This window comes from Galeopterus variegatus, unplaced genomic scaffold (assembly GCF_000696425.1).
Source record: "Galeopterus variegatus unplaced genomic scaffold, G_variegatus-3.0.2 Scaffold766, whole genome shotgun sequence".
In the NCBI taxonomy this organism is placed as follows: domain Eukaryota; kingdom Metazoa; phylum Chordata; class Mammalia; order Dermoptera; family Cynocephalidae; genus Galeopterus; species Galeopterus variegatus.
Window position 1 is genome coordinate 184,458 of NW_007726877.1, and position 11,610 is coordinate 196,067.

The following is an 11,610-nucleotide window of genomic DNA, read 5'->3' on the forward strand; positions in this document are numbered from 1 at the left end:
CAAGTGTGGAATTAGAGCAAATGGACTTTATTTTATGATTAAAAGTTTCAGTTATACAGGAGGAACAAATTCTGGTGTTCTCTTGGATAGTAGGGTGACTATAGTTAACAATATTATTATTATTATATTAATTATATTATTAATTATTAATCATATTATTAATTATTAATATAATTATATCAATATTATTATATTAACAGTATAGTTAACTATATGTATTGCATATTTCAAAATAGCTAGAAGAGAGGATTCTGAATGTTCACAAAGAAATGATAAGTGTTTGAGGTGATGGATTTGCTAATTACCCCGATTTGGTCATTATACAATGCATACATGTATCGAAACATTACACTGTACCCCATAAATATGTACAATTACTAAGTGTCAATTAAAAATAAAATAAAACGTTAAAAAAATGCTCAACCCCATCTGCCTGGAAGCATCCACCTCCTTGAAAAGGGTCTACTTGTAAAAAGACAGGGCCAGTCCTTGAGCAAAACCCTCTCCCCAGACAGCACTCAGATGGTAGGACATGGGCCTCTCCCTTCTCTCTGTTTCTATGAATGGAAGCAACCCACCACCACCACCATCTGAATGAGTTCTTCCTCCTGCGATGTTAATGTATTCAGTCTGGCGATATGCAAATGTTCCATTTGCTGACTTTGTTTTTGTGTGCACAGAGGTGCCAAGCATTGCCAATAGTTCCCATCAACTCTGACCCAATTATTTAAAATAACTTAAGGAAACCTTCCCCAGCATTCTCATTTCAGTGTTCTCACATTCCAATTTTTCTGAGGGGTCTCCAATATACTCTAAACAGCACCAGGAGAAGTCTGCAAACAGCACCTGGTGTTTTTTCATGAAGAGAAGGTAGGTGAACCCTCAGAGAGCCATGTCTGGAGGAAGGCCATGTAACTGCATGTGGGCATCCCAGCAACAGCTAGAAGTCAAGGGATATGTTAGAATTCTTATGTATCTATATCTCACCTTTTCTCTTCAGAGAAAAATTTCCAAGGAATGAAAAGTGCTATGGTTATGTTTGAGACAACAGTTGGGCATTCCTTCAAGTGTGTGAGTGAACAGAGCCTCCAGCTGTCAGCCCAACTTCAACTGCAAACAATGAATGTCCAACTTCAAGCCTTTGACTTTGAAGGAGACCACTTTGGAAATGGTAAGTTTAGGGTTCATCAGGTCACTAACATAAACTTCAGAGACCCAGGGGAAGTTCCAAGTTGTCTTCTGTCGGAAGCGTTCAAAGGGGCGAGAATCATGTGCGCTTCCTAGAACGGTGTGACTCCACACAGCTCCAGCCACCCTGCCCTCCCACCTCAGAATCAGACACCTTAGCGCACTCATATCCACAGCTCTCCTGCAGAACTTTATATCCGCTTTGACCAAAACACATATTCTTGCTATTTAAACACGCACACACTCAATCAAAAAGTCAGAAAACACCCTATGCGAACTCCCTTTACATACTGTGGAGCACTGGTAAACTCAGGTGAGTTTAGGGAACACTTTAAAGATCCTGAACATTAGTGATGTCTAAAATCCAAGATTTCAGAATTGTTTCCCACCTACAGAGGGAAAAGAGCAAGCTGCAGTAATTCAGGATAGAGATAAACACTGTTGGATTCTCTCTTCTCAATTATAAGCTGCATTACCCAACAGTGTTTCCTCACAGTTAGTTTTAGTTTCTGCTCTGGGTTTTAACCACCACAGGCAGAGCTTGCCTGATGACCGTCCCGGAGGGAAACCTGCATGAGGGCAGGAGCAGACCAGGGTGACTTCCACAAAAGCCCTTTTCTCCCTGCCAGAAAAAGAGTGTTACAAGGATTTCTACATATGACCAGGAGGGTCATGAACTTCATTTTCTAAAACATCCCTCTCATAATAACTCAAAATGTTATAAGTACTTTTCAGTGATCAAAATAGATTAGCTAGATGTTTAGCCATATATCAAATTTCCACAACACAAGTTTAGTTTCACTTTGGTTTCCATTATAAGCTTGAAGATGTGTCTAATAGAAAACTTCTCCTGACATCCTTAGTGGAAAGCACTTAGCAAAGGAAGGATGAAGTCATTGCTAACCTTGGATCCCCTGATTCCTGAAGGTTTTGTCTGAGTCTTACAGTCTCTACTTTTGGTTTGGATCTTTACCACAGTGCTAAGGTTAAATATTAAAATTTGCTAGTAGATATTGCCCCCGTTTTCTTATCTCATCTCACATCTTCTAATGTTGGGAAACTATTTATGTCTTTTAAAATCCATTATGAAGGTTTGAAAAAAACCACTGTAATTAATCATGGGATCTTAAAATAAGGTCCACACTTGCTCCTCTTCCCTGTCAGAACATATGTGAAGCAGGAACTGAGCAGGTCTGAGAGACTTGTTAGTGGTGGAGGTGGGAAACAAAACCTTGCATCAGCACACACCTGGCCTCCTATTAACAGTGCTCACAGGGAGATGTAAAAAAGCTCTCTTTCTTTACGTTTTTTTTCCTAAAATCACCGTTCATTGGATAGTTCCCCAAGCAAGAGACTTTAGAGTTATCCTTAACTCATCCCCGTCCCTTACCCTGTCATACAAATAGACACAAAGCCCTATCAATTCTATCTCCAAAATATTTCTCTTGTTCACCCTGCTGTCACTGCTTCAGCTCAACTTTGTAGTCCCAGTCTTTGTACCACAAATTTCACTAAAGATGCTCAAATGTGAAGATGTGTGTCATTCTGTAAATAATATTTTCTACCAGAGAGTAACAGAAGGGGGAAAAAAGAAGCAAGTTACCATACCAATGTGGTGTTATAAAACATCTGGCAAGGGGCCGTGGGAGTGCAGAGGGAGGCATGAATAACAGCGTTGTTGGTGAGGGGGCGGGTTAGAGAAGTCCTGACTGATGGGTGACATTTATACCGTGTCTTGAAGACCTAGAGAGGAATCTACCAAGTGGAAAATCTCAGCCTTGCCAAAAAAAAATAATAATCCTCCCAAACAGTAGACTCCTGACTCCCACATTTTCAACCCCTCCTCCCTAAAATCCTGGAGCCTGCAAATGGTTTTCTTTTGCTGTTTCTTTTGCTCTCCAAGTGGCCCCTTTAAAAAGCACAGAGTTTGAATAGAAAATTTTGGCCCTGAGACTTGGTGCAGCTCCCTGTTTCTGGAGTTGGACAACCTGGCTCCAAGGCTTACCGTGGTCTGAGAGTCAGGACAGCACTGTGACCATGTCCTTCCAGAGCAAAGTGTTTCTCCAAGTATGATCTGCCTCCTCAGACCCATTGAATGTCTTGGGCATGGGGACCTGCAACTTAACAAACTCCTTACATGATTACCAGCATTACAAGGTTCAGATCCACTGTACGGATCCTTTCCCACCTGTTTTCGCCCTCTGTTGTCTGAGGCAGCAGTCCAAAGGCCCAGCAGCTCTGTTTCTCCCTCAGTTTCCTTCCCTGTGAAGCTGAGGCAGGCAGGGGCAGTATTACTTCCCAGTATTTGTAGCCAGTCTGTAACCCCTCTTATTCTGACTTCAATTGCAGCGGATGAATGCTTCATTGACAGAAACAGGAGAGAAATCCCTGTGGCCCTGGGCCTGAGTATCACAGGACTGCTTGCCATTTTGTTAACAGCATGCCTGGTGGCCAGAAAGAGGCCCAGTAGAGGATATGAACGCATGTAAAGCCCCACTTTCTTCAAAACATGCAAGGTTAAGGCCTTGGGAATTCTGATTTCCTATTCTGCCTGAAGTGAAAGGACTGACCTTTCTAGTTGCCTGTCCCCCGTCCCAAGCTGATTAGGAAACCTAGCTTTCCACCAAAGCATTCCAAAAGGGCAACCCACACCCCCAAACACACACACACACACACACACACACACACACACACACCATGCAGGCACGCGCGCACTTCCTCCTGTTGGCTTGGGGAGGCTGTGCCAGACAGGCTTGAGCTTGTTCTGCCACACCCAAGTAAAACAGGGCTGGGCTCCAGACTTAGGGGACAAGAGGAAGAGACATGAGCAGGATACTCGTCAGAAAGAGAAAGCAAAAACCCAAAGGGAGAATTGTGGGGAAGACATTTTCAAATTGCACTGATTTTTCTTATACATTTTTAAGAGTCTTAATATTCAGTTTTTTAAAAAAATAGTACTTCAAAAAACCAATCCATTTCAAAATAGATCATAGAGTGATTATAAACTTCTGGATTTTACCCAAATTCTGATGTACTTAAACTATAGGTAGTCTTAATATACTATCATTTTTTAAAAGACAAATTCTATACTATAGTATTATTAGTAAAATATTTAGAAAAACTAAATATTAGAAAATATTTAGTGAGCCTAACATCTCACATTTTAAATGCAAAGCACATACCAACGTTCTTGGCAAACAAAAGTGGCTCAATAAATGTTAATTCTCCAATTCCCTCAATTTCATTTGTTCTCTGCCTTCTTAACATTTTTTTTCTCACTTATTTCTGCTTTTTTTAAAAAATGCTATTCTATTCTTGTAAATTTGTTAATTTGGGCCGTTGCTGGAAGGGGAAAGCAAAGCATCAAAGCACTCAGAAATGGCCAGCAAGAAGAGGTGGACCTACCCAGTTTATGACCCACTTTCCTTTTTTGCAGACATTCCACCACAAAAATTATAAACCTGATTAGGAGTAATTGGTTTCTGGAAGAAAAAATTATATTAAAATATGACTTGGGATATTATTCATGGTGTTCTATTACATTGATGGTTTAAATATGAGAATTGGGGTTTTAGGTTCAGAGAAAAGGGAGAATAGTGGACTTGTGGAGGTTCTTAACTGATTTTACTAACAGGAAGTTTTCATGTTTTTCTACATTTTCCAGGGGTGCCATTCATTATTTTAACTGAAATTTGGCAACAACTCTATAATTACTACTTATTTAGGAAAGGTCCTGGCTCTCCCTGGAGGTATTTTGGCTCACTCCACTTTCTTAGAAGTGAGGGGGTCAGGAGGGCACAGGGCAGCTCCAAGGGAGTGTTAAGAGCCCCAGAAAACATCTAGAGTGTCAGGAAATGACTCCTCTCCCTTAAAACAGAAGATGTTGATGAAAGTCTGGATGTGAGGACCCAGTGTTCCCCAGAGTGAATCAGGTTTAACAGCAGGGGCTTGGCTTTGGAGAGAAGTGATCTCCTTCTGCTTCCTCCCTCAAGCATGCTCCAGACTCCCACATCCCGTGTGAAGGGCACTTGAACCGTTCTGTAGTGCAGAGCGTGAGGTGTTTATTCAGTGTGCTACTAACCATCCTGCAGAATGACTAAGGGTCAGTCTTCTAGTATGTGGAAATTTCTTCCACAGCAGATGGAAACAAGATGCAGAATTTGAAGTCAAGAGTAGAGAGGTAAAGCAGTTCACTTAGATTTAAATTTCCTTTCTACCATCCATCTTCAGTGAGTTCGTTTGGATGCTGGCTACTGCTTAGACTCCTGTGATTTGTTTCCCCAACCCCAACACCAATTATCCTTAAAACCAATTTAAATTACCACTCTAGTAAACACAAAGAGCATGGGTTTCCTTTGAATGGCTAGCCTGTGTCCTCACATGGTCTTCCCTCTGTACCAGTGTGTATCCAAATGTCCTCTTCTTATAAAGACCCATTCATGTTGGATTAGTGCCCATCCTAATGACCTCATTCTAACTTAATTACCTCTATAAAGACACTATATCCAATAGTCATGTTCTGTGGCCCTGGGGGACTTCAATGGATGAATTTGGTGGGCAATGTGGGGACACAATTTAGTCCATAATAGAAGGTTAGAAATGAATATAGTTAAGGGCCGAGCCCATGGTGCACTCGGGAGAGTGCGGCGCTGGGAGCGCAGCAGTGCTCCCGCCGCGGGTTCGGATCCTATATAGGGATGGCCGGTGCGCTCACAGTGCTCACTGGCTGAGTGTGGTGCAGCCGGTCTCAAAAAAGACAAAAAAAAAAAAGAAATGAATATAGTTGATAAAATACAAAGAAAACATAACTTGAGGAAGAGAAAGACATCCCTGACAATTGCTTAATGCAGAGAATCACTTAATAGGAATGCGAATTTCACATAGAGTTCAAAGATGAGATATTAATATGAAAGAGTAAAGTATAAGGAATTTCATTCCTAAGAAAATGAATTGAGTATCAAAGAAATACCACTACATAATGTATAGAAATGGTAAACAGAATAGATAGGGCTGAAATTATATTATTTTCATAGAGATAATGACTGAGATTAATACAGATAAAACCTTATTTTGAAAGCCTTATAAAGAAGCTACTAGATACAGAAGCGATTCAGACCATCCAGTATAAAGATAATTGGTGCCTCTGAAGAAGAGTGCTCAGAAACAGAATGAAGATATATTTGTAGATTTAAGAGAATTTCTTTGAGTGAATAATTGAAGTTGGGACTTAAAGATCACAGTGTGTCCCAGAAAATAATTGATACAGAAAGTTTAACACTGGGACTTATCTGAAGTAAGATATAGAACTTCAAAGGTAAAGAATTCTTTAGGCCTTATTGGGGAAAAAATAAAATAAACTCACCTATAAAGGGGAAAAGTTAAAGTTGGCCTCAGATCTCTTCACAATAACATTTCAAGTGAGCAAACAATGGACTACTAATTGGAAGTAAGAGCTCACAGAATTTTTTTTCTGTCATCACAACTTTCTTTGGAGGAGGAGGCAGGGTTAGGACTTCTATAAAGGCCTAAGAGAAAGAAGAATGTGTGACCCCCAAATATTATTCAAGTATAAAGACAGTGGGCAGATATTCTCAACCATGAAATAATTCAAAGGATGCAGCACTGATAAGCCCTTCTTAAAGATATTGCTTGACAATGAAATTTGGTGAGACAAGAGATGAGCCACAATATAAACAAAGAAATAAGCAAATGACCTTCAGGAGTAGAAAAGTCACTGAAAAAAAAAAACAACTGATGCTGGTGAATATTTTATCCATTTCAGTATAAAAAGTGCTAAACAATTATGGGTCTGGGAATACAAATGCACCTTCTCATACATGAAATGATATTTATACATGGCTATTCATTACAGCATTATTTGTAATAGCAAAAAATTGGAAACAAACCAAGGATCCATCAGCTGGGGCCAGATTAAAAAACTCTGATACATTCCACAATGGAATACTATGCAGCTATAAAAAAAGAATGAAGATGTTCCATATATATATGTATATATATATGGAAAGATATCCAAAATATATGGTTAAATTCAAAAAATCGTAATGCAAAATAGGGAGAAAAAGCTCTGATACATTCCACAATGGAATACTATGCAGCTATAAAAAAAGAATGAAGATGTTCCATATATATATATATATATATAGAAAGATATCCAAAATATATGGTTAAATTCAAAAAATCGTAATGCAAAATAGGGAGAAAAAGGGGAAATAAAATATGTATTTCATTTTTGTTTCTATCTGTATAAAGAAACATCAGAAATATTATAAAAGAAACTTTAAAAAGTAGTTATCTGATGGGAATAGGGGAACTAATGGGACAAGAGCAGAAGTGAAACTTCTCAATATACAACATCTTATATTATATTGAGATTTTAAATCATGTGAACGTGTTCTATATCCAAAACACATTTTTAAAGACTCTGAGGATGATAGTTATCAAATAAAATGGAAATGTTATAAAACTGGAAAGTGTTAAAAACAGTAGTATAACTATTCAGAATTTGGAGTTGGAGAGAAGGGATATGGAAGAGAATCTGTTAGTACTAATCTTTCAAAACAGTGTAATGTTTAAATTTGAAACAGTGTTTAGAAAACACATGACCCCAGTTTCTTTCATACCTCTTAATGCATTTCATAATTGTTTAATGTGTACTTCATAATCTCTTTTTTGAAGCTTAAAGGAATCCTTTATGAAACAATACTTGTTGCAATAAAGAAACATTCACATGCAATAATTCCTTCAGTTCCATTTTAGTTTTTTTCTTCTGTAAAATCAAAATGAACAACTTTAGTAAAATAGCACTTGTATGATCCTATTTTAATAAGAGTATTTATATTTATTTTTCTACCCAACTGTCCTTATAGTTCTAAACAAGGATGCCTGAAGTAATGTTTGCTCATATTAGCAGTGACAATTTCTGGATGGGTGGTTTTGAGGTGATTAGTTTTTACTTTTTATTTGTGCTTTTTTTATTAATTATTTATAATGAGCATAGATCATTTATTAAAAATAGAATAATTTTTCTTTAAGTATGCACATGAGTACACACACACATACATTCTCAGAAGAAGCAAATGCCTGAAAAGGTTTACAAAGTAGAAGAATGTGGTGATTGGATAACTACTTTTCCTTGTTTACTCTTCTGCATTTTAAAAATGTCTAAACAATGTTAAATAAAGTAATTTAATAGTTTAAGAAAACTTTATAGAAAATAAAAGTTGCCCACCACTTCCATTCCAGTCCTCCCAGTTTTTGGAGTCATGTGATTCTTCACGGGTCTTAGGCTTGTGTGTATCTTTTCACACAGGGCGGCACACACGCATGTTTGTTTGGAGTCATGTGATTCTTCACGGGTCTTAGGCAACTCCTAATACACCACATTGAGACCTACCACATTCTTTTTAATGACTACCTTATATTCTATTGTATGAATACCATCTTAAATTATTTATGGATATTTTGATTGTCTCTCATAAAATGTATATTATTATAATAAGTCTTTGTGCAGTTGTATGAATATATCTTTAGTATAAATTCTTGGAGGTGAAATTGCTGGGTCAGTAGGTATGTGCTTTACATCATGTTTTAACTTTTTGTGTTTTTTCCAACTCATTTAAATTTCTTAACTTGTCAGATTTCTTTTTTAAGAAATATGTATAAGTAACAAAAGTATCATGTACGCCAAAACAGCATATCATGAAAAGCAACATTTTCCTGTCCTACCCCTGAGAGACAGAGTAGTTTTAACTAATTTTAACAATTTCTTCTGATGGCTATCTTCATAACTCTAAAAAATAAAATAAACTTTCCATGATATTTCTTAATTTATCAGTTTTTGACTTTCTGCTATCACAGATAAGGGTTTATGTTTATACCACTATTTCTGGTTAAATCAATAAGGCATCTATTATTACAATTATGTAAATATTGTTCACTGCCAAACCAAATAGTGTACTGCAAGCACAGTTTTTTCTTGTACAAGTTTTCTTTTTTCTGGAATTTCTAATCACCATTCTGTCTCCCCTGACCTCTCCTGATCCTTTTTTCTTGGACCTCAGGTACATAGAATTGGTTGATGGTGATCCTTGGTTCAGGACACAATTTCAGTATTGGTTTATACAAGAACCTCACACACACATCTTTTTAGCTATCCATAAATTTTAAATATATAAAATTTATGAATGATATATATATAGTTCTCCATTCATTTGTTCTTTTCTCCCACACTCTTCATTACATTGAGTATTCTGTCAAGTTCCCCTCTATCCCTAGGCCCTTCCATCTTTCTCCAGTCAAAATTGATTAGTCTCTGGCCCAATCAATAACATTTTAAATGAATTGAATAGGTGCTCTCTAATAGAATAAAGAAAAAACAATTTTGACAAGTATACAAACTCCCACTTTTATGCTCTCATAAATAATTTGGTCTATTTTCTAATACTAGCTAAAAGTAGTACGAGAAAACCTTAGGAGCGACAAAATTGTTTTATATGAATGACAAAAATGTCACTTTAAAAAGTGACAAAAATGTTTTATAAAACATTTATAAAATGTTTTACATTTATAAAAATGCTTTATAAAACTATAAAAAACATTTTATAAATGTTTTATAAAACATTTATAAAATGTTTTACATTTATAAAAATGCTTTATAAAACTATAAAAAATATTTTATAAAGTGGCAAAAATATTTTATAAACCATCACACATTTTCAAGGGAATTTCTGTAAGCTAGAGATGCAAATGGTCTCTTTTATGCAGGCACATCCCACTTTGCGGGAGCACACCAGGAATCTGTTTCTTGTGTTGTTGCTTAGTTCAGAAAACTAGGCTAACAATAATTGGGTAGTAATTACTGAGAAGAAAAAAAGGTTATTTATTTAGTCTTCCAACAATCTTATATATTATTTTCTGACTTTATAAATGGGGAAATTGCAAGAGTAAATTACCTGCCCAAGGTCACACAGCTAGTTAATGATGGAATTAAAAGTCAAACCAAGATTTGTTTGACTCTAAAGTTCATATTCTTTCTACTCTAGCCTGATTTCTGATCTGTCATCACCAAACCTTACCTGCTATATTGTATTTGTTTTTTCTCTTAGTGGATGAGTGCTCCTCTGACTACACAATTGTGCTTCCTGTGATTGGGATCATCGTGGTTGGTCTCTGCCTTTTGGGTATGGGTGTCCATAGAATCCGTCTAAGGCATCAGTCATCTGGATACCAGAGAATCTAATTGTTGCTCAGGGGAAATGAAAACAATGGAGTTTAGAAAATTCTTTTATCGTTTCCAGGATGTTGGGGACTTCTCTTAGAGTGTGAGTACTTCAAACAATGTAAACCACCATCTTCCACTAAAACCAAGTGAGCTATTTGTGATTTAAATTCAAGTAGCACATCAATTTCTGGATATTTTTTGCTCATTTTATGAAAGATTTAGTGAGCTACTTAAGAGTGTTTTCTAGTTTCCCACAGAATATTTTAACCATCTAAAGTCAACATTTGAGATGCATTGAATTAACATAATGTATGTAAAGTGGCATATGCCTCCAAATTATAAACCAAAGTGCCAATTGTAATTAATACTACCTGTGTTTGCATTGAGATTTTATTTTATCCTTGATCTTTTCCATTTTAAAAAATGCCTTTGCTTTGGCTATCAAGCAGCCTTTCAGTGCTTTTACTATCTGTGTTTTATGTGTTGTACATATGCCTGGCATATGGTGGTACTTTCCCACTTTAAATGTTTTGTTTTTATTCAGTCATCAAAAGCAAGAACATATCTAAAGTTGTTTAGGTTTTTGATGTGAAACCAACATGAACGAATTACCTTCTATTTTTTATCTTGATGACTCCTGCTCTAAAATCACCAGAGACTAAGAATTAGGTGGCTGTAGGCAACAGAATTAAATAATAAGCAAGAAAATAATAATGGCCCTTCACTATTGAACACAGTGCCAGACACTAGGCTAAGCAGTTTACGCACATCTCATTTAATTCATACAACTTATAGATGAGTAAACTCAGACTTAAGAGAATCAGATCACTTAAATGTCACCCACCATACTGTCTAGCCACCAAAAAAAAAAAGCCAAAAAAAACAAAAACAAAAACAAAAAACACCCACCTAACAGGTGGCAGAGCCAGAATTTGAACTATGTTGGTTTGGTAGCAGGGTCTTTGATCTTTTTTGCCAAAAAAAACAAAAACAAAAACAAAAAACACCCACCTGACAGGTGGCAGAGCCAGAATTTGAACTATGTTGGTTTGGTAGCAGGGTCTTTGATCTTTTTTCTGCAATGAGTTGCCTACAAGAGCAGTGACACAAAGTGCTCCTATAGCCTCAGACCAGCATATACTGTATTTTCACAGAGGAAATGGATTTACCCAGCATCATGA

At 36.8% G+C, this 11,610-nt stretch overlaps 1 protein-coding gene across 1 annotated transcript in view; it reads left to right on the plus strand.

Annotated features, from left to right (window-relative positions):
- LAMP3 (lysosomal-associated membrane protein 3) overlaps window positions 1-10,609 on the plus strand; it is a 32,971-nt gene extending 22,362 nt beyond the window's left edge. Inside the window, exon 7 of the mRNA XM_008572233.1 lies at window positions 10,314-10,609. Within this exon, the coding sequence (XP_008570455.1) occupies window positions 10,314-10,447 (134 nt within the window). The 3' untranslated portion in view covers window positions 10,448-10,609. The remainder of the gene's footprint in view (window positions 1-10,313) is intronic.
- Window positions 10,610-11,610: the final 1,001 nt, after the last annotated feature.